Raw genomic sequence first — 22033 nt, forward strand, 5'->3', positions numbered from 1 at the left:
CCATGGTTCTATTCCACGATTCACAACAAATGGCTCACGAACAATTCCTGAGCGCAGTGTTCTGATGGGGTGGGGGACTTATTCCCATGTTTCAACTCTGTTATCTAGTTTGGACAAAAATGTTTAAGGCACCAAGGCTATACCCCATTTATTAGCCATTTGAATATGCCAACCTGGGGATAACATGACTTTCTGTTTGTGGTGTATGGATTCACCGTGGGGTCTCACTACATACCAGTTCCCCCCTTTGCAAGGAGCACAGAACCCCTGCCCAGTAGGCAGCTCGTTGAGGGGCCCACCAGGACCTTCTCTGCCAAGCTTCTTTCCAGCAAGGTGGCCCCCGCCTGTGCTTGTTCCTCCTGGGCTTGCTCCTCCCCAGGGGCCGGAGCTGGCACTTGTTGGACCTCATGAGGTTCCTGCTGGCCCCTTTCTCCAGCCCAGCCCGGTCCCCACCTGCCAGCACAACCAGTGTGGTACCAGACACCCCCGCCCCCCATTCTGTGGGTGCCAGCAGTGCCCAATGCCAGACCATCCCCACTGGGTTCAGGCACTGAGGGGGAAGCAGCCCCAGCTGCGGGATGGATGGATGAGCTCCACAGATAGATCCATGGATAGAGGAAAGATTTAACATTTCAGATGAAGGGGCAGGCCAGGGGGGTCCCAGCCCTGCACCCCACCAGCTGCTCACTGGCAGGGGAACCCATTGCTCTTGTGGGAGCAGCGCTGCCACCACGGGGGCTTGCAGAAACAGACACAATGGAGCCGGCAGTCGCATCTCCACCAAGCCTTTGGGCAGCCCCACAGGTGGGAGCAGCCCTCCTGCAGGCACAGTCCTGCCCAGCATGGTCCTGAGGCTGCCTGCCCACGTGCCCTGCCCACGGGGACATGGTGCCGGGGACTGGGGTCTGCTGGGGTCCTCCTGCCCGGCCCCACGTGGATGGTGCTGCCCAGGCCCATGGAGCTGATTCTGTCTGGAGTCATGGGGCTCCTCTTCCTCATCCCCATTGGGCTCCTTCTGCCCACCTGCACAGGGCTGCTTCTGCTTGGCCTCGTGTCCTCCCCTTGGTCTTTGTCCCCATCTGCCATCTTCTCCATGTGCGCATCTGCCCCCAGCAGCTCCACTCTAAGGCCCTGGGGAAACCCTCTGGGCTCCAGCAGCCCTGGCTAGAGCTGCTCCTCCTTCCTGCTGCTCCTCTTTCCTGGCGGGGGGGAGGGAGACAACTGTGGGGTGGTGGTGTGCGTGGTGTGTGTCCCACTACAGACCGCCTCTTGCCACTTGGCCATCATTACTTGCAGAAACTTTTGGTACTGCCTGGTCACTATGAGGGTGCCCTGGATGATGCGGATGAGCTCCCCAGTGAGGTTCTGTGTGACCGTGGCCATGGCTGAGGGGCTGCCGGGGGTGGCTGCACATCGATGGGGCTCTACGCCCTGTCCCTGCCATCCAATGGGGAACTCCTCATGCTTTGGCATCCCTGCCATCCACAAGGAATTCCTGCTCTGGCAGCTCCAGGGAGAGGCCCTGGCCAAGGGCAATTCCCAGCTTCCCACTGGCACCCAGGTTGCCCTGATGGACCAGGAAGGTGCAGTGCCGGGCAGTGCCACTGGCTCTGCCATCACACCAGGCCAGTGGTCTGGGACACAGTAGAGGGAGCCCAGGTAGAACGGCCAGTGCATGACAGGGAGGGCAGCAGGGCCTGTGCAGGCTGGTGCTTCCTCCACAGAACATCTGCACTCGCCCTGCAGTGGAGGATGGGGAAGAGAGAGAAGGCTGTTGCCGTGCAGTGCTCATGCACATCTGCAAGCCCACGTGTGGAGGTCCAACTTCTGTTAGGGAGGACTGGCAGGTTTCTTGGACAGGCACTGGGAGGGCAGTCAGGTGTTGTGTTGCCTGAAGATCCTGACCTCTTCTTCCTCATCCAAAGTGCCAGGAGTCACAGAATCACACGATGGTCAGGGTTGGAGGGAACCTCTGGAGATTATCTAGTCCAACGCCCTGCAAAAGCAGGCTGTGCTAGAGCAGGTTGCACAAAATCCTGTGCAGGTGGTGCTGGAATGTCTCCAGAGGCCTCTCTGGGCAGCCGGTGCCAGGGATCTTAAGCCGGAGTGCTGCGCGAGGGTCCCTGCGCTGGTGGGGGGCAGTGCCTGGGCTAGCTGCAACATCAAGGCACTGCAAAGGGGCAAGGAGATGATGAGCACAACAAGCCCATGCCACGCTCCCTGCCTCCCCACATGACAGTGCCTGTGCCCAGGTCCCTGATGGCTGCGGAGGCCACCTGGCCCTGGGCACCCTCTACCTGTGTCCCAGCACAGGGCCTATGGGGCACCCCTTCACCCCCTCCTGCCCCTGCCTGCACAGGTGGGGCTGGCAGGAGGCTCATCCATCCCCTCCCTGATGCTGCACTCCGGGTCAGCCCTCCCGGGGGGACCGTGCAGCCAGGTGGGCTGGCTGCAAGGGTCTCTGAGCGGCAGCAGCATCCTTGACACACTGTGTCGCTCCAGGGCTCGTTGGGCGGTGCGTGCGTGAGCAGCAGCACATGGAGTACATCCGACATGGTGAGCGAGGGCAGTGGGGAGGAGGAAGGAGCTAGCACGGAGCTACCCCCGGAAGCTGGGCAAGGGGGGATCTGCTCCCAGCGTGCCTAGGGGGGACGGGGTGTTTCTGCAGGGGGCTATTCCTGAGAAGCAGCTTCCAGCCGAGCCACCTGTCCCCTGGCTGCCTCCTGGCCCTGGCAATCACAGGGTGCAGTGTGCCCTGCCTGGAGGGGACACAGGGCTGTCACCTCACCTCTGCTGCTTTGTCCCCACAGTGCTTAAAGGCGCAATGAAAGACACCAGCCCCCTGGTCTCCTCCCTGGCAACTCAGACACTCCTCATCCTTGGACGACGAAGGCTGTAAGGGGTGGTTTAACCTATGACTACTGTGCTTATGGCTGCCAAGGACATGGGGGAGGTGGCACTCGACCCCCAGCGAGGGCTCTGCTCAGGCAGAGACGAAGCAGCAGCCCCAGCCCCAGGATGCTCTGCAGGCTTCTCTTCCTGAAGGCTAACAGGGGAGAAGACACCTCAGCCCCAGAGGAGCTGGCGTCCTCTGGAGAGCAGCAGGACAACTGCTCTTTCCAGTGGTCCAGGGCAAAGACGTGCCCTCATGCTTCGCCTTTGCCATAAAGTGCCAGCTGCTCCACTGGGCTGTGAAGCAGAGGGGAGAAGCCCAAGGTGGAGCCGAAGCAGAACTTGAAAGCAATGCCTTCCTTCCCCTCTCCAGGGCCACGCTGCCGGAATAAATGACTTTTTCTGCCACCCACTGTCTGAGCAGCCTGCACTGCCTGGGGCTGACGTGGCCGAGCCCAGGGGCTACCAAGCCGCCGATGCTCTGGCTCCAGCAGCACAGGCCCCTCCATGTCCCCAGCAGGATGGGCAGCTCTGCCTCCTGCCCGTGCCACTTGTCCCCACCTGCCCTGCAGCCACTGCTGCCCAGCACGTCACGAGAGCAGCAGTAAGAGGGCACACTGCAAAACCAAGCCCTCTGTTGAGCCATCAACAAAGCCCAACAAACAAAGCCCAAGCCTTTGACCAGTCTCCAAAGGGGAGACCACCTGCGGGCAGCCAGCAGCCCCTCCACGATGCCCCGGGCATGCACGGCAACAGTCTTTGGCCACCTATGGCCGGGGCGGTGAGCCTGTGGCGGCACACAGGCCGGCCGAAGGGCGCTCCCGCTGCCCGCCGGGCTGCCCGCTCCCGGCTGTCCTGCACACCGGCCCCTCAGAGCCCACGCCACGGCCTTCCCGACCCCGCTGCCCCTGCGGCCCCACCGCCCCTCAGCACCGCGGGCCGGCCCCGCGCCTCCGCACAGCGCAGCAGAATCAGACTGGCCAGGGCTGGCAGGGACCTCTGGAGGCCATCCAGCCCAAGGCCCTGCGAAAGCAGCTCCCCCAGGAGCCGGCCGCTCAGGGTCACGGCCAGGCGGGGTTTGAGAGCCTCCAGAGACTGCCCAGCCCCGGGGCAGCCCACCCCAGGCCGTGACACCCCCACAGCAAAGCCCATCTCCTCCTGCTCGGAAGGGAAGGAGCTCCCTGTGTTACCGAAATCTCGGAATGAAGAACTTATCGACACCAATGTGATGTAGATAAGCAGACACTTCTTTATTGACGGCCGGGTGCGTGAGCGAGTCCTCTCACGATCAACGCACGCCAGGTCTCAAAATCAAATACCACATATAGAACTTATTCATACATATTCATTAAGTATTCATGCATAACCCTGATATTTCCCGTAAAGCATTAACATATTCTCCTCCTATATCCGATTCTGCGCAGTAGAGCTTAGAAAGGTCTAGAAATGGGTCTGGGGTACGATTTGGGTAGGTGGTATGTGAGTCGGTGGTCACGATCTCCCCTGCCGGAATTACCTTTTACTAAAGTTCACGGTTTCTTGGCAGGTAACCACAAGCTGTTCCAGTCGACTCTCCCCAGTTCCCATTCATCTCATATTCTGACATTTCAATACACCTTCTACATACAGAAGACTGGTCAAATAGAAAGAAACCTTTCAAACCCTAAAGTTATTTCCGAAGTTTTCACAATGGTTCTAGCCCATTCTTCTAGCCGTGGTACGGGATGTACAGAGGATCTCATAGCAGCTTTTGCTGTGCAACTATAAGTTTCATAAAAATAGATTTCTTATCCTTCTATCTTTCTATTCTATAAAATAATTTTATAAAATCAAATAAACAATCAAATAAAGTCAATCAATCTTAACTTATTAGCAAATCTATAACATTTCCCGCCTTTGAAAGTGTTGAAAATCATTTTTCAATACTTTCACATTATTTACATATCATTTGTTTCAACATATTTTGGTGGTGGACTATGTCTTGATGGAATAGTTGGTACTTCTCTCATACGATTGACTGAAATTCTATTGGTAAACTGTTTCTTCAAACATGCATATACTAGCACGATCATCAGAATTACAATTAGTAACAGAAACAAAGTTTTGATGATGGATTGTATCCAAGAGCTCGAATTCCATCCCAGTTTGTTAAAAATTTTCCCCAACCAGTCTTCTGACATATCTTCTTGAATTGATTCTGTTTCTTTTTCAATTTTATCTAATAAGTCCAAATCATGTTCCACATCTTGTGTGACATTTGAAATGGGGATACAACAGTGGTCCAGCTTATCCTTGAGATATCCACATACTCCATGTTCTTTAAGTAGGAGTATATCTAATGCCATTCTATTTTGTAAAGTCATTCTGGAGGTCGCCTGTAATTGTATATTCAATTCCTTAAACCCCTTTTTGGTAATGTTTGCCAATTTTTCCACTTGACCAGTTAAATGATAGAGCTATGCTCTGTTTCTATATGAAGCTGTAGGATTTAAAAGTGATTCCAGTGCCCAGCCAATTTTCACTCCTGTAGATGGTTCATTCCAAATATCATCATTTATCTCAGATCTCTTTATTCGTTTCAATTCTAAATTCTCCAAGGATCCCTTAAATGGTGATTTCTTTCAAATTGGACACAATGTTGGCATGCCTAAAGTAATTTGTTTCACCTTACCATCTAATGGTAAATGTGTTGTCCAGGTTCCATCACCTCGACAGAAACAACCATATTTCAAAGCAGCGGCCAACAGAGGAATTCTTTGGATTACTAAGTCTGCATTACTGCAATCATACACTTTTTCACATTTCCACCATGGCACTACTTTATTTTCCTTCTCCCGATGAAGTTGACCTATCATTGACCCAGGGTAATACTGGAAAAACTTTTCCATCCCAGGTAAAACACCAAGAAGTTCTGGCCATGTACTGAAAATGGGAAAATATGGACATAGACCATATAGAGTCCCATTGTTCTACTAATTGTGTACCTTGGCCAGTTTTGTTACACGTCCATTTCATGATACTTCTGCTCACATTGGTTTTAAGTTGTTCATCATAAGAACACCATCCTAACTGGGGATTTGGACCCCCAGGAAAAAGAACTCAAGCTATGGCACTAGGTCGGGATCCTGTTATAAAATCATAATTCAATAGTTTTTTACAATCTGTTTCTTTACCTGGCGACTTCCACTGTTTTCTGATAACCTTTACTTGTTCATACCATTGAGTTACTGGCCTTTGTTCACAATAGGTGGTCTCATTTTTACATTCCAGATTGGTCAGATTCATGGTTAAAATTCCCAATGGAATAGATTCACCTACTGCCCTCGGTATTGGCAAACAAGCAGTGATCTGCGTGACATTTTGTAAATTGGCAAATTCTTTAGTCAATCCTACCATCAAATTTTCCTCAGCCATTTGTTTGGGAATGTCAATCACTTGTTCTGTTTCTACCTGTCTTTTGTTCCTGTCCACCAAGCCAGCCCATGATCCCACCAACACTACCGACCAAAACAAAATCCAATATAAAAATTAGACATGTTTCAGTGTCAATTTTATAGTCTCTGGGTCACGATTGACAATCTTCCATGGAGTAGGTGCTTTCTTCACTCGAGTATAATGTATCCAAGCATCTGATTCTGCTATCTTGATAGCTGTAAAAGTGGTCAACAGTATCTGGAAAGGTCCTCTCCAGCGCTCCTGCAAAGGTTCGGAGGTCCAGGTCTTCACATAGACATAGTCTCCTGGTTGGAAATCATGCACTGAATTTTCCAGGGGTAAAGGTCTATTCCAAATTACTGCACTCCAAATCGCAGCCAGTTTTCCTTAGAAAAAGCAAATAGTTATAGGCATCTTGTTTTCCTTTTACATGTATGTTTAGATTTGGTTCTAGAGACTCATATGGTTTTCCATATAATAATTCATAAGGACTGACGGAGGTTGCACTCTTTGGCTGTACCCTGATTCATAATAATGCAAATGAAAGTGCCTGAGGCCACTTTAGACTGGTTTCTTGACAAATTTTACTTATTTGTCGTTTCAAAGTTTGCTTCATCCTCTCCACTTTTCCACTAGATTGTGGCCTCCAAGACGCATGCAAATCCCAATTAATACCCAATACTTTGCTAATGCTTTGGACTACTTCAGCAACAAAGTGTGGACCTCTGTCAGAGGAAATTCCAATAGGAACTCCAAATCTCGGAATTATTTCTTGTAATAACCACTTCACAACCTCTTTTTGCTTGTGTGGTGCGACAGGGAAGGGCTTCTGGCCATCCTGTAAAAGTATCAACCCTTACCAGGATGTACCGGTACCCATTCTGTCTAGGTAACTCTGAAAAATCTACTTGCCAATCATCTCCAGGTTCTGTACCAGATTTCAGTCTACCCTTTTGAACCTTTTTCTTAATCACTGGATTATTTTTCAAACATACTTCACACTTTGAGTTACCATTTTTGCTATTCCCAACATCTTAACTGATATTACCTGCTTTCGTAAAGATGTTACTAAGGCTTCTGCCCCCCAGTGACATTCTTGATGTCTCGCTTGAATTATCTCTCTCATCTCAAGAGGTGGAATTACTACCTGTCCATTAGGAGTTATCCACCATCCAGCTAAGTTTTTCTTAGCATTTAATAACTGACCCAATTTGTCATCTTCCTCTGAATATCTCTGTTTTTCCTAGGAAGGGTTACTGTTTTAGAAGGAATTATTGCCATTTGCAATGCTTGTTTCTTTGCTACCTTTTTTTTTTCTTTTTTTTTTTTCCTGTTTCATCAGCTAAATTATTCCCAGCTATTATTTTTGTATTCCCAATTTGATGTGCCTTACAGTGCATGATTGCTACTTGATCTGGCTTTTGAACTGCTTGCAATAATTGTATAATTTCCTTTTGATGCTTAATGTTTGATCCTTGAGAGGACAATAGCCCTCTTTCTTTCCACAAAGACCCATGGACATGCACTACGCCAAAGGCATATTTTGAATCTGTCCAGATATTTACTTTCTTGTCTTTACTTAATTCTAGGGCTTGAATCAAGACAATAAGTTCCGCTTTCTGGGCTGATGTAGTACTCGCCAATGCTCCTGCTTCTATAACTGTAGTCTCTGTTGTTACCGCATATCCAGCGTATCGGACTCCTTGTTCCATAAAGCTGCTTCCATCAGTATACAATTCCCAGTCTGGTCGCTCCAGTGGCACACCCTTCAGATCTTCACGACTGGAGTAAACATACTCGATGGTAGCCAAGCAGTCATGTTCCAGTTGTCCTTCTTCCTGTATGGAACTTAAAAACACTGCAGGATTTACCAGGTTAGTTGTCTTTAAAATCACATCATCTTGTTCAGTCAGTACTACCTGGTACTTCATCATTTGGCTCGGAGACAGCCAGTGTCCCCTCTTTGGTTCTAAAACAGTTATCACCATGTGTGGGACATAGACTGTTATTGTTCTTCCCAAAGTCAATTTCCGAGCTTCTTGTATGAGCATCACTGTTGCTGCCACTGCTCGAAGGCAGTTTGGCCACCCTCTACTCACTGTGTCCAGTTGTTTAGAGAAATATCCGACTGGTCGTTTCCAGCTTCCTATCCTCTGGGTTAACACGCCCAGTGCAAGGTGTTGCCTTTCGTGAACAAACAACTGAAAATCTTTGGTTAAATCCAAAAGTCCCAAAGCAGGTGCAGACATTAAGGCATGTTTTAACTCTACAAAAGCCTTTGCTGTTGTGGGCCCCATACAAACGGAGAATTCTTTTGGGCCTCATACAGCGGTTTAGCTATTAGCCCATAGTTCATAATCCAAAGATGACACCACCCAGTCATTCCCAAAAATGCTCCGAGTTCATGAATATTTCTCGGCTCAGGTATACCACAAATAGCTTCTTTGCGATCTTTTCCTAATTGTCATTGTCCTTTTGAAATCTCAAAGCCCAGATATATCACAGTCTGGCAGGCTATTTGGCCTTTCTTCCTGGATACCTTGTACCCATTTAGTCCCAGGAAATTCAAGAGGTCAATAGTCACCTGTATACAAGTAAATCTTTCTTCTGTAGCAATCAGTATGTCACCCACATATGGTAAGAGTAAATGCCCAGGTCTTGATTTATCCTGTTTCCAGATTTCAAGTTCCTTTGCTAAATGATTTCCAAAAATAGTTGGACTGTTTTTAAATCCTTGGGGTAATCTAGTCCGTGTCAGCTGCATCCTTCGCCCGGTTTGAGGATTTTCCCATTCAAAAGCAAAGTTTTCTACTTTCCTTTTCCAAAGGTATACAAAAGAAAGCATCTTTTAAATCAAGCACTGTAAACCACTGATAATTCTCCCTCAATGCTGTTAACAGTGTATAAGGGTTTGCTACTACAGGATAAATATCCTTAACTATTTGATTTACTGCTCTCAAGTCTTGTACCAGTCTATATTCACCCGAGGGTTTTCTGGCTGGTAAAATAGGAGTATTATACTCAGATTCACATTCTTCCAAAATGTTATACTCCAAAAATTTATCACTCAATTTCTTCAATTCCTGTCTCACTTCTGATTTGATTGGATATTGTTTAATTCTCACTGTTCCTGCGCCTTCCTTCAAATCTATTTTAACAGGTTCTGCTAGTTTCGATTTACCAGGAATATCTGTTTCCCATACAGGAGGGATCGCTGCCAAATCCACCTCTGGTGGAATTTCTTGTTCCTTTACTTTTTCTTGTATCATCAGGATTTCTCCCGTTTTTGACTCAGGTATTTTCAAGAAAAGTTCTCCTTCGTTAAAAACACTTTGTGCATTTAATTTGGATAACAAATCTCTTCCTAAGAAGGGTATCGGACATTCTGGACTGCCGGAGGCAGTGACAGGCACGGGGGCTGGTGGCCCTTCCCCTGGCTGCCTGGCCAGGCACGGGGGCTGGTGGCCCTTCCCCTGGCCGCCTGGCCTCAGCCACTCCTGCAGCTGGGGCGAGAGAAGGCTCCTGGAGCCCAGGGACTGGGGCTCCCAACTAGGCACACGTAGAAGCCTCTGGGACTCTTTGTCCAACAGCCCTGCTGGCAGCTCCGGCGCTGGATCCAGGAGTGGTGATCTCCCTCTCTCTCTAGCTGTCTTGCCCGATGTCCCGCCCCTGCCGCCTCAGCTTTTTCTCCTAAAGTAATACAAGGCCTACCCCAGCTTCTCCTAAAGCCACATAGCTTGGTTGGATGTAATTGTGAAAGGGTCAATGTTTACTGGGTGTTTGTTCCATTAAAGTTGATGTTTAGGTACGGACCTTGGGTGTTACCTCAGCGCAACCCACACCAAGGGCATTTGTGAGTCTGAGTCGCTCTCTCCCTCCTCATAGCTGGGATGCGACAGATCCCCCCTGAGTCTTCTCTCCTGCAGGCTGAACAGGCCCAGCCCCCTCAGCCTGTCCTCCTAAGGGAGATGCTCCAGTCCCCTCACCATCTTTGTAGCCCTCTGCTGGCCCCTCTCCAGTAGTTCCTTGTCTCTCTTGAACTGGGAAGTACCTTCTGGAGCCCTCACCCATGGCATTCCTCCAAGGAGGTCCTTGAAGAAGCCAGCGTTAGCTCTCCTGAAGGCCAGGGCGGCAATCCTACTTGTCGGCTCGCTTCCTCAGCACAGGACCCTGAACTCCGCCATCTCATGGTTATTGCGCCCAAGGCTGCCTTCAACTTTCACATCCCCAACCAGCCCTCTGCTTGTGAAGACAGGCTCTAAGAGCACACCTTGCCTCGTTGGCTCCTCCACCACCTGCGTCAAAAAGTTACCGTCGGTGCTCTGCAGGAACCTCCTGGACTGTGTGAGCCTAGCTGGGTTGTCTTTCCAGCAGGTATCAGGGAGGCTGAAGTCCCCCGTGAGAACCAGGGCCTGGCATCGTGAGGCTGCCTGCCATTGTCTGTAGAAGGCCTCACTGGCTTCCCCTCCCTCACCAGGTGGCCCGTAGCAAACACCTACAACGGCATCCCGCGTGTTGGCGGGCCCCTTCATCTTTACCCGTAACCTCTTGACTCATCCTGCACCCACCCCAAGGGAGAGCTCGAGACCTTCCCGTTGCTCCCTCACACAAAGAGCCACTCCACCACCTCTCCCTGCTGGCCTCTTTTCTAAAAAGTACACAGCCACCCACGACAGCATCCCAGCCGTGGAGGCTACCCCGCCATGTCTCCATAACTGCAATGAGCTCATGGCCCTGTGACCGCACACAGATCTTTCATTCTTCCTGGTGACTCCCTGTGCCGCGTGTGTGGGTGTATGGGCACTGCAGAGAGGCGATCGAGCACACAGGTTTCCCGGGAGGGGTGCAAGAGGATCCACCGCTGCCATGCACAGCCTGGAGGCGGTTGGCCTTCTGGGACTCATCTCGGGAGGCAGCTAAGGAACACATATCGCTGCTCTGCTTGGCCTGGCCTAGGCCCCAGGCGCAGGTGATGGCACGAGCATTGCCGCACTGCAGCCCTCCCCCTGCATCCTTCGCTTTAAAGCTCGCCTCGCCAGGTTGGCCCAGCAGGCCTGGGCTGGGCCCAGTGGGGCTGGGGTGAGGAGCAGGGGGACTCCCCCCGCCCCCGCCCGGCTTCCAGCCAAGGGATGATGGAACAGTGCCCTGCACCATGGCAACAGTGACCGGGGTAACCCGAGTGACCCCACCAGTGCCAGTCTGTGCGGCTGCAGCTGAGCGCACGGGAGGGCGTCTGTCGTCCCTGTGTGCCCACCAGCCTTGGAGCAAGGGGAGCCACGCAGGCCTTGTCCCGAGCCCCAGGTGGAAGAGAGAAGAGCCTCGGCGTGCCTGACGGTGTGGGGGCTGAGCCCCAGCTCAGCCTGGCCACAAGCGGGTGCAGCCCCAGGAGCGAGGTGACAGAGGGGTCCCTACGACAAGTGGCATGTCCCCAGTCTAGATGAACCCCAGCCCCATAGAGGGAGAAGGAGGAAGAGGGAGTCAGTCCCAACCCCCTGGGGCAAGGAGCGGTCAGTGGGGCCCTGGGGCATCAGGAAGGGTCACAGTGGGGCACTTTGTGACGTGCCGTGTCACCCAGTGCTGCCCCCGCAGTGTCTGGGAGGAAGGTGTTGGGGCAGGCTGGTGGCAAGGAGCCCCCTGAACAGAGCTACTTCTGCCCCACCGCCCCTGGCAGGGCAGCCCCGGGTGGTGCAGGCTTCCCTTCACCCCTTTCCTCTCTCCCTGCCGCAGGATGTCGGGGACACCCGCCAGCCACCCCAGGCAGTCCTGGCAGGAGGACAGAGCTGCCCCAGCTCCCAGCTCGCGGCTGAATCCCAACAATTGTAAGTTCCCACTGCTGCATGCGCGTGAGTGTGAGGGCTTCGTGGGCAGGGGGCTGCCCACTCTGCTCACCCTGCCCTGCCCCAGACTCGCAGCCCCCGGCCAGGCTGGCATCCAGGCTCCCATGGGGCAGCAGCCAAAGACCCGGCCCTGCCACAGCATCCCTGGGGCAGGGACCCTCCCTGCCCCTGGTACCAGTGCATCCTTCACCCAGGCACACCGGGCCCCCCTCCTGGTGCTGCCCTCCAGCATCGCACCCTCACCCCTGGGGCACGCAGGGGACACCAGTGTCCCAGCCTTGAGCTGGGGCTGGGGACATCCCCAGGAGCTGGGCGGAGGGCTCGCGCTTTCCCCACGGCCTGAACCCAGCCCTGCCTGCTCTGTGCCCGCCAGATTCCTGCCACTCGGACTTGGCTGCGCCCACGGAGGAAGAGAATACCCTGGACATCATCCGAGGCTTCCTCAGGATCAGACCAAAGGTATGCGTGGCCACTTCTACGAGGCTGTGCCCCTACCTCCCAGCCAGTCTTTCTGCCCACATGCCCTGCTCACAAGGTGCCGGGGGCTATGCCCCTCCCAGCTATCTCTCCCCACTGACACTGTTATCCAAAAAGTGTGCGCCTTCGCCCGTAGGGCAAGAGCCAACCGACGCACAGAGTCCAGGCATTTCTTTATTACAGATTCGCGCAAAGCTGGGGCTTAGGCGATGATGCTCTACGAAGCAAGCGCAAAGCTCAGAAGAACAAGATTAATATTTATGCAGTCTAGTTATACATACGTATTTTCCAAACTCTACCTAAAAGATGCTATTGGTAATTAGTACGCGCGGTAGCTTTCCATTGGACTATATATCTCTCGCTTTGATTTCAAGTTACAGTCTGTTTTTCATTTACTGCATGTCTGAGGGAGGGGTGAGGGTGAGTCCTTTAGTCCTGAATGGAGTGGGTGGTTGCGATCCCCCCCCCGCTGCCTTTACCTTGCCCCTAGTTACAGTCTCGTTCCGCTGGCTTCTTGCCTTTGTTGCAAGTAACGGGCTGTTGGCACCTCCTGGGGTGAGGTGTTCCCCTTATCAGGCTTGGAGTTCTCCTTCAAGGGCACTTGTCATTAGGACAAAGTTACAGGCGTACGACGACCCTAACTTCACGAGCAGAAGTGAATCACTTCATGTTGACTACAATGTGATAATGGGGATCGAATGCATAGCTAGACATCAGCGCTGTCTGTCCCTCTGTCCCCTCCTCGGCTGGCAGCAAGCAGACCAGAAGCTGAAGTTTCTGGCCACCATCTGCACCGTCTGCGGCACCGCCAGCATGGACTCCAGCGTGTGGGACGTGCTTTACTACTTTCAGTGCGAGGTGGTGGACACCATCCAGGTGAGGGGACAAGCAGTCAGGCCTCAAGAGGCAGGCCCAGGGGCAGTGGGCAGTGGCACAGCCCTGGGGGCAGGAGAGGGCTTGGCCGGGTAGGGGGGTGCGAAGGAGCGCTGCTCCAGGTTTCTCTCCTTGGAGATGTTCTAAAGCCACTGGCGTGGCCCGACTGGAGCTGGGGGTTGCACCCAATGATGTTTGCAGGTCCCTTGGCCAGCCTGTGGCTCCGTGATGGGCACAGAACTTGCCACCACGGGGCCTGGGACCACTGAGTGCTGGGTTGGGAGGGGGTGCCAGGATGGGGGCAGCCGGGGCTCTGCCAGCCCCGCAGGCTCTTGCTGGGTGAAGGAGACTGCCCCATCCTGACGTGACTCACCCTGCTGTGCTCCCCAGGTGCTGCTGCAACAGGAGCCCACTGACGACCTGGGCACCACGGTGCGGCAGCAAGCCATGTTGGCCATCACCTCCATGAGGTACCTGCCCCGGCCCCCAGCTTGGCCTCCTCGGTGCCAGGTGGCCCCGACAGCACTCGTCCCATATGGGGGGCATCCCCAGTGCTGGGTCTGAGAGGGAGGGGCAGGGGGCGGTACAGGGTTTTCCCCCTCAAGTTGAGTGTCAGTAGCGTGGGGCTTGACATGACCCCTGTGGCGTGGGAGCCGAGCCAGGTCTCCAGCCCCAGAGTCTGCCTCTCCTTGCTGGGCCCCAAGAGCACCCCTTTGTCCCTGCAGCAGAGTGGGACTGCTTCTGGAGGAGAAGACAAGCAGCCTCCTCCAAGCCTGCTTCTGCAGCATCTTCTGCCAGCACCCACAGGAGGACACCCAGGACCCCGAGGCTTCCCTCTACTCCAAGGTATGCCACAGGGTGAACCACGGGGAGATCCCCTGCCCCAGGGTCCCTTCCTGGGCACCGCAGGGCCATGGCCGTCCCTCCCTGGCTTCCAGGGCTGCCCCCAAGACTCTGTCTCCCTCGCAGACCATGGCCGTGATGGACAGCATGCTGCAGGTGCTGGTATGCAGTGCTGGCACGCTTGGCTTCCTGGAGCTGCAGAACATCTTGCAGGTCTGGCCTTGGCACAGGGTCCCTATGGGCAGTGACCCCCGGCTCCAGCGGTGACCCACCCAGCGCCTGGTGCAAGGAATGGGGCAGGCAATGTCCCTCCTTCCCCGCCATGCCCCTCCCACTAGCCCCTTGCCTCCTGGCTGCTGCCAGAGCCCCTTCTCCTGCCACAGCTCACCCCACCTCTGCAGCCGTGCTTGCTGCCCATCCTGCCCAACACTCCCGCCCAGACAGACCTGCCTGTCTGGCTTGGCAAGGGGAGCCCAGCCCTGGGGCTTTCCCCCTCCAGCTTTACCACGGCACATATCCCAGAGCCCCCACCACCCTTCCCCAGGGAGCTGGTCACCACAAAGCCTTGGGGTCCCTGGGTGGGGGGTGGAGGGACGTTGTTTGAGGGGGAAGGAGTGGAAGGCAGCAGAGGCAGCAGCAGGAGCGGGATGCGGCGACCTGCCTGGCCGCAGCAGGTTGCTGCGAGAGGCAAGAAGGACACATGCCCCATCCCAGGCATTGCCCCGGAGCAAGCCTGCCTCTGCCGTGCTGCGCCATGCCACCTCCCTGGCACACCAGCAGCTTTTCTCCTCCCAGGTCCTGCTGCCCTTCACCAAGTCCCAGAGGGAAGCAGTGCAGGAGAGGGCCTTGGCGCGGATTGCCAGGCTGATCCACTTCACCACCACCTGCTCCATGCCACAGGTACCGAGCTCCTGGTCTGGGCAGTCCCACTGCCCTGTCCCTGCAGCCCGGAGCCCTGGCACCTCCTGGGGAAGCTGGGCACCCAGTCAGCAGGAGGCTGGGAGCAGGAGTCTTTGCCCTGTCCCTGCCCTGTCCACGCTCTCTCCCAGGGCAGGGCAGGGCAGGGCTGCCGCAGGCACAGGCAGGAACTTGGCTTCCCTGCTCCGGCCTGGTGCCCGGCTGCTCTGGGAGCAGCTGGGGCTCACCTTGTGACCGGCCTCACCTTGTGCCTGCACTGCCTCTCTTCCCCCAGGTCTGCTCCTGCTTTGCACAAACTATAGTCCTCAGACACCAGTGCTCCAAGAGTCATCAGTTTGCGATACTGGGGCTGCTGGTGGGGCACCTCATCCTCTGCTGCACCTGCAAGCATGAGAGAACCCGCCACGAGGCTGCAGAAGCTCTCCATCACCTGCACACCTTCATCCTGCAGCAGAGAAGTAAGAGAGGCCGTGTCGGGCTTGGTCCCCCCCAGCATGGGCAGCCAGTGGCCACCCTCCTTGGCCAGAGAAAGCCGCATACAACCTGCCTGCCTGCCTGCGGTCTGAAGAGCCATTTCCTCTCAGCCCTGCTCACAATAGCCCTGGACCCTCCCTGCGTATCTGCTCCCCAGACCTGTCAGGGCGTCCCAGTCCTTTGCCAGTGCCTTTTCTGCCCAGCACTCAGACTGCACCTCCAGCTCTGCACCCTCTCTCTCAGCGCCCCGGTTTTTCTCCTCCCCAGGCAGGCAGCGCTGGCCGCATGACAGAGGGCAGCTGGAGCACCAGGAGGTCTGGCAAGTGAGGCAGCCCCAGCAGCTTTTGCAAACCAGCAGTGCCAGAGAAATCTTCTTGGTAAGAAGGGCCTTCAGATCCTGGCTGGCGGGATCAGCATGAGCGAAGGGACACCTGATGCATGGCGATAGCGGGGGCTTGCGCCGATCCTGAGCAGGGGCGAGGCAAAGGCCTCCAGTGAGCTCTGGTTCCCCATGGCACCCTGACCCCCACCGTCCATCTGCCCAGTGCAGCCTGGCTCTGCGTCCCGCTCCCTGCACAGCCAAGATGCTCTGAGGGATGCTCCAGGTGACAAATCTCCCTTCCTCTCCTTCATGCCGCAGAAGTTCACGAAATACCTCCGTCCCTCTGACCGGGCAGACATCATCCTCCTAGCCATCAAGAACATGAGAGACCCAAGCACCTACAGCATCCGCGTGGCTGCCCACATGGTGGATGTCCTTGTGCTGGGCCCTGCCTTCCAGCCGGGGCAGGTGAGTCGCCCAGGGGTGGCACAGCTGATGCTCCAGCCCCCGGGGCACCGTTCCTCCCCCGGCTCTGCACCTGGCCAGCGCTGACACCATCTCCAGCTGGCATACCACAACGGGAACAGAAGCAGCTCCCAGTGGGAGCTGGAGAAACAGCCGCGCTCACCCGACTGACAACCCCACTCCCACCTGTGTCTCCTCTCCAGGTCTTGAAGATCGTGCACACCATCTACACAAACCTGCCCTCCATCAGGATGCTGGTAGCCGTCAACAGCCTGGACAGGGCCCTGCGCGTGCTGGCAGACAAACACCTCAGCGAGGTGGTGGCCGGCCTGCTGCAGTGCTCCCCAACATGCACCTGGTACGGGGCTCACCAGCCTTTAGGGCTGCTCTCACACTGGCAGAGGGGCCCCAATACCCTCCCAAGGGACTTCAGGCCGGCCTTACTCCTGGGTGTCCCCACTGACAGAGCCCTGGTTCTCCACAGTGTCGCCATGACCACGTGGACGGTGATGCTCTCTGAGCCCCAGGCTGCGAAGAAGGTGCTGCAGGAGCTCATCAACGTGATGATGAACCAGTCGCTGCACAAGACCTCCGCCTCTACCAAGGACAACCCGCGCATCCTCTCCCTGGCTGTGAGTTGCTGGATGAGGCCTCACTGACCTCCGGGGCTGCTCTCAGCTCTCTGGGGCCACCCCTTCCCTTCCATGCCCGCCCCAAGCCTTGGCCTCCCCAGGGGTCAGGGAGATGTCCGTGTCTGGTGTCTTCTGCAGGCAGCCAGGACCATAAGCAAGATCCTCCTGCAGTCCAGCTGCCCATGGGACGTGGAAGCCATTTTCCCCCGGCTTTTCCTGGCACTGCTTTTCCAAGTGTCATTCACCAGAGAGCTGACGCCAGAGGAGGTGCTAATCTTCTGGACGGGCCACCAACAGGGTCTGATTGCTCCTATCAGGTGCGCCATCCCTGTCCGCTCGTCCCTGCCAGCCACCTGGAGCCAAGCCAGGGGTCCCGGTGGGAGCTGAGCATTTCTCCTCGTGCAGGTCTGTGGTGCAGGCCATGACGGTGCTGCTCTGCAGGATGGGCCTTGAGAGCCACATGCTGGCCATCGAGGCACAGGGTGGCTGGGACATGCTGCTCAGTGCCCAGACCCACCTCATGGGAGTGCGCATCGTGGCCAGGTGAGAGCCCCTTCTCCACACTCCTGGGGGACTGTGCACCCCACCCCACCCCCTCCCTTGGGGCTGATGGCAGGGGGTCCCCACTGCTTGGAGAAAGTGCTGCAGTCCAGTGATGACCAGACTGGTGCGAACCCCAGAGATGTGCCCGCCTGGCTCAGGCCTGACAGTGCTTGCTTCCCCCTTCCAGGGAGATGATGAACACCCCAAGACCCCTGCGCTCCACCATCTTCCGCCATCTGGCAGAGCTCCTCTATGTGGAGAACCCCTCCTGGGAGATGGTCGCCATGGTCTTCTTTGTTGAGGTGAGCCTGATGGCACTGCTCCAAGCTCCCTCCGATGCTCAGTTCTCCCATGCCCGCTGCTGCAGCGGCAGCTGGGGCAGCAGGTGGGCTCTGGCTGGTACCATGGAGGAGCAAGGCGAGCAACCAGTGTGGTGTGGGGCACAGGGGCTCTCCGCAGTCCCTGCTGCCTCCATTCAGGCTTGGCCTTGCCCCGGTGTCCTTGCCCTGCCTGAGCTGACGGCTGGAGCCAGCGCTGCACCTCTCCAGCTCCCGTTGCGTGTGTTTCAGATGGTGGGCTGCACTGACCTCAGTGAAGAGCTGGACTGTGCCCTGGCAATCTTCCCCACGTATCTGCAGAGCCAGTGCCTGGGGATGCCCACCCTGGTGCTCAGGGCCATCCTCAGGCTCACCGAGAGGCCTGACACAGTGAGTAGGGGGCAGCTGGGGCAGCCAGGACAACAGCCCATGGCAGAGCTGTGGGTGGTAGGTAACCTGGCGGCTTGGGCTTTTCTGGGCATGGGGAGCTGAGCCAGCTGCAGCCAGCTCTCCCGCGTCCCTGGCCCACTGCCCCATGGCAAGGGGAGAGGCAGCAGTGCCACTGCCAGCACGTCCCAGCAGGGATGATGGCAGCAGAGCCACCAGCCCGAGTGTGGGGTCTGCAGAGCGTGGCCGTGGGGTGATGAGCCCCGGGATGAAACGCAGGGCCTGCTGGCGGCTCGCGCAGCTTTCCAAGCAGCGCTGGTCACCCACCAGGCTGCTCAGGGGGTCTGCTGCAAAAGGGGGCAGCCGAGGGTCTGGCAAGGGGCCAGAGCTGTCTGTCCTCCCCCTGCGCACTCTGCTCTTCCCATGGCCGTGCCAGGGAGCCCTGTCTGCCAGGCGCTTGCCCTCCTAACCCATGCTGCCTGCTGAGAAGCCAGCGGGGAGGCCAGTGCTCACGGGGAGGGTTTTCAGCCCTGCGGTCACTTGCCGCTTTACAAAAATGAGGTGGCGTGTCTCACACAGGTATGGAAAACCCTTGCCCTGCTGCCGTACGTCATGGAGCAGCTGCAGGCGGATGACAGTGACGGCAGCGCCGTGGCCCTCTCCGTGCTTGACAACATGCTCCAGCTTCCGGCGGGGAAGTTGCCCAGCCTCATTGCCCCGGCGCTGGCTGACAAGCTCCAGCCACTCTTTGACAATGTAAGGCTGGCGGAGAGCCCCATGCTCCCCTCATTGAGCACCTCGCTCGCGTCTCCCACCGCAGCCCCCATGCTCTGCAGGAGGATGCTTTGCCCTGCAGCCCCCAGCCACTGTCGCTGCCCTCGGTGACCCCGTGCTGCACCCCAAACCCCCAGCGTGGACTCACCCTCCTTGCCGCAGGGCGGACGGGGGTGGCAGGACAGCAGCCGGTGTGCTGAGCAACACCAATGTGCACCCTGCCCTGGCAGCATCCCCCAGTCCTCCACAGGGTCTCCCTCTCCGGCCCCCAGCCCCTCTGCACAGACATTCTGCATGCCACGGCTCATGCACTCCCTTACGGAGCAGGGCTGCCTGCAGCCATCTGGGGGAAGTTCACCTCCACGTCAGCCCCTCGCTTGCCATGGGCTTGCGCTTGGGGCTGAGGTCCTCCTCCCCTCCTTCCCCAGCATTTGGACACTGTGCGGGAGCAATCCATCCACCTCTTCCAAAGCGTGATGTGGCTCGTGGTGGGCGCTGAAAAGAAGGAGATGAAGAAGAAGGTGTGGAGCAGCCTGCTGCCACTGCTCTTGCACCTGCACGATCAGAACACAAGTGTGGCCAAGGTGGGATTCTTAGCCTGACCGGTCCTTTGGGCCCGGCAATGCTGACACTGGACCGTTCAAACGTGTGCCACTGGGAGGTCTAGCTTGCTGAGTCCCTAGGGCCAGGCAGAGCCCCCCTCCCTGCCCACTGCTGCCCTTCTCCTGCTGCTGCCCAGGTGGACAGGGAGGTGGGTCCCTTTCCCACCCAGCTCCCTCCGCACAGCCCCTGGCATGGGTCCTGCAGCCCCAGAGACTGAGCTACAGCTCCACAACAGCCTGGGGCCCCCAGGGCCAAAGCACTGAAGCCCTGACGGCCTTCCAGTCAGAGAGGGTGATTGTCCTTCTCTTCCCCGGGGTGCTGAACATGGTGACAGCACCAATTCCCAGCTGGAGCGTCTTCCTGGCATGGGGTAGAAGAGGTTCTGAGCCCCGCCAAGAGGGAGGACACAGGGTCCTGCGTGGTGGTGGTGGCATCTCTGTTGCTCACCAGGCCTCCCAGGAAGCCCTCCACAGTGCTGGCCTGTTCCTGAAGTGGAGGCAGCTGGTGCACATGGCTGAGACCGGGCAGGCACAGAGGATCAGCGAGTGCCTGGTAAGCAGAGCCCCAACACCCCTGGGATCTTCCCCGGGCAAGCCCTGCCCTGTGCCCTGCGGGGGGGTGGAGGGCTGTGCCCCCTTGGCTGCACACACCCTCCTGGAGCAGGCTCTGCTCCGCATTGTCTTTGCCCCTGGGGTCCCCAAGGGGACCCTGCCACTAGGGTGGCACCCCTGCATCCCCGGGAGCCTGATGCTCCCTCTGAACCCCGGTGCCACACAGTGGGGAGCTGGGGATGTCCTGCTGGGGGAAAGGGGGATGGCCCTGGGTGGAGGGATGGCCAAACGCGGGGGCAGCTCTGCGCCGACCCTGCACCCTTCTCCTCTCTCCAGCTGGCCAAGAAGAGGAGCAGGGCCATGGCCTACCTGCACCAGAGCCTGCAATACCTGCACAGCTCGCAGGAGCCCCTGCGAGGGGAGGCTGTCAGGTTCATCGGTGAGCCATGACTCCCAGGGTCCCTGTGTCCCAGCACAGGGCCTATGGGGCACCCCTTCACCCCCTCCTGCCCCTGCCTGCACAGGTGGGGCTGGCAGGAGGCTGATCCATCCCCTCCCTGATGCTGCACTCCGGGTCAGCCCTCCTGGGGGGACCGTGCAGCCAGGTGGGCTGGCTGCAAGGGTCTCTGAGCGGCAGCAGCATCCTTGACACACTGTGTCGCTCCAGGGCTCGTTGGGCGGTGCGTGCGTGAGCAGCAGCACATGGAGTACATCCGACATGGTGAGCGAGGGCAGTGGGGAGGAGGAAGGAGCTAGCACGGAGCTACCCCCGGAAGCTGGGCAAGGGGGGATCTGCTCCCAGCGTGCCTAGGGGGGACGGGGTGTTTCTGCAGGGGGCTATTCCTGAGAAGCAGCTTCCAGCCGAGCCACCTGTCCCCTGGCTGCCTCCTGGCCCTGGCAATCACAGGGTGCAGTGTGCCCTGCCTGGAGGGGACACAGGGCTGTCACCTCACCTCTGCTGCTTTGTCCCCACAGTGCTTAAAGGCGCAATGAAAGACACCAGCCCCCTGGTCTCCTCCCTGGCAACTCAGACACTCCTCATCCTTGGACGACGAAGGCTGTAAGGGGTGGTTTAACCTATGACTACTGTGCTTATGGCTGCCAAGGACATGGGGGAGGTGGCACTCGACCCCCAGCGAGGGCTCTGCTCAGGCAGAGACGAAGCAGCAGCCCCAGCCCCAGGATGCTCTGCAGGCTTCTCTTCCTGAAGGCTAACAGGGGAGAAGACACCTCAGCCCCAGAGGAGCTGGCGTCCTCTGGAGAGCAGCAGGACAACTGCTCTTTCCAGTGGTCCAGGGCAAAGACGTGCCCTCATGCTTCGCCTTTGCCATAAAGTGCCAGCTGCTCCACTGGGCTGTGAAGCAGAGGGGAGAAGCCCAAGGTGGAGCCGAAGCAGAACTTGAAAGCAATGCCTTCCTTCCCCTCTCCAGGGCCACGCTGCCGGAATAAATGACTTTTTCTGCCACCCACTGTCTGAGCAGCCTGCACTGCCTGGGGCTGACGTGGCCGAGCCCAGGGGCTACCAAGCCGCCGATGCTCTGGCTCCAGCAGCACAGGCCCCTCCATGTCCCCAGCAGGATGGGCAGCTCTGCCTCCTGCCCGTGCCACTTGTCCCCACCTGCCCTGCAGCCACTGCTGCCCAGCACGTCACGAGAGCAGCAGTAAGAGGGCACACTGCAAAACCAAGCCC

General features: G+C 56.8%; 1 protein-coding gene and 3 long non-coding RNA genes across 4 annotated transcripts; all 4 read left to right on the forward strand.

Annotated features, from left to right (window-relative positions):
• The first annotated feature begins 2467 nt into the window (after positions 1–2467).
• Positions 2468–3300, forward strand: LOC129734516 (uncharacterized). Its single transcript, XR_008730088.1, has 2 exons — positions 2468–2556; positions 2811–3300. It is a non-coding gene; the product is annotated as an uncharacterized LOC129734516 (long non-coding RNA).
• A 10177-nt stretch (positions 3301–13477) lies between these two features.
• On the forward strand, positions 13478–14307 carry LOC129734513 (uncharacterized). Its single transcript, XR_008730085.1, has 3 exons — positions 13478–13517; positions 13905–13984; positions 14240–14307. It is a non-coding gene; the product is annotated as an uncharacterized LOC129734513 (long non-coding RNA).
• Positions 14308–15826: 1519 nt separating this feature from the next.
• On the forward strand, positions 15827–16800 carry LOC129734508 (uncharacterized). Its single transcript, XR_008730079.1, has 3 exons — positions 15827–16126; positions 16390–16539; positions 16740–16800. It is a non-coding gene; the product is annotated as an uncharacterized LOC129734508 (long non-coding RNA).
• Positions 16801–19062: 2262 nt separating this feature from the next.
• LOC129734494 (maestro heat-like repeat family member 5) lies at positions 19063–21808 on the forward strand. Its single transcript, XM_055698054.1, has 6 exons — positions 19063–19171; positions 19618–19773; positions 20243–20344; positions 20680–20782; positions 21011–21064; positions 21319–21808. The coding sequence occupies exons 1-6, from the start codon at positions 19091–19093 to the stop codon at positions 21405–21407; spliced, it is 585 nt and encodes a 194-aa protein (XP_055554029.1). The 5' UTR covers positions 19063–19090; the 3' UTR covers positions 21408–21808.
• Positions 21809–22033: the final 225 nt, after the last annotated feature.

This window comes from Falco cherrug, chromosome W (genome assembly GCF_023634085.1).
Source record: "Falco cherrug isolate bFalChe1 chromosome W, bFalChe1.pri, whole genome shotgun sequence".
Taxonomy (NCBI): domain Eukaryota; kingdom Metazoa; phylum Chordata; class Aves; order Falconiformes; family Falconidae; genus Falco; species Falco cherrug.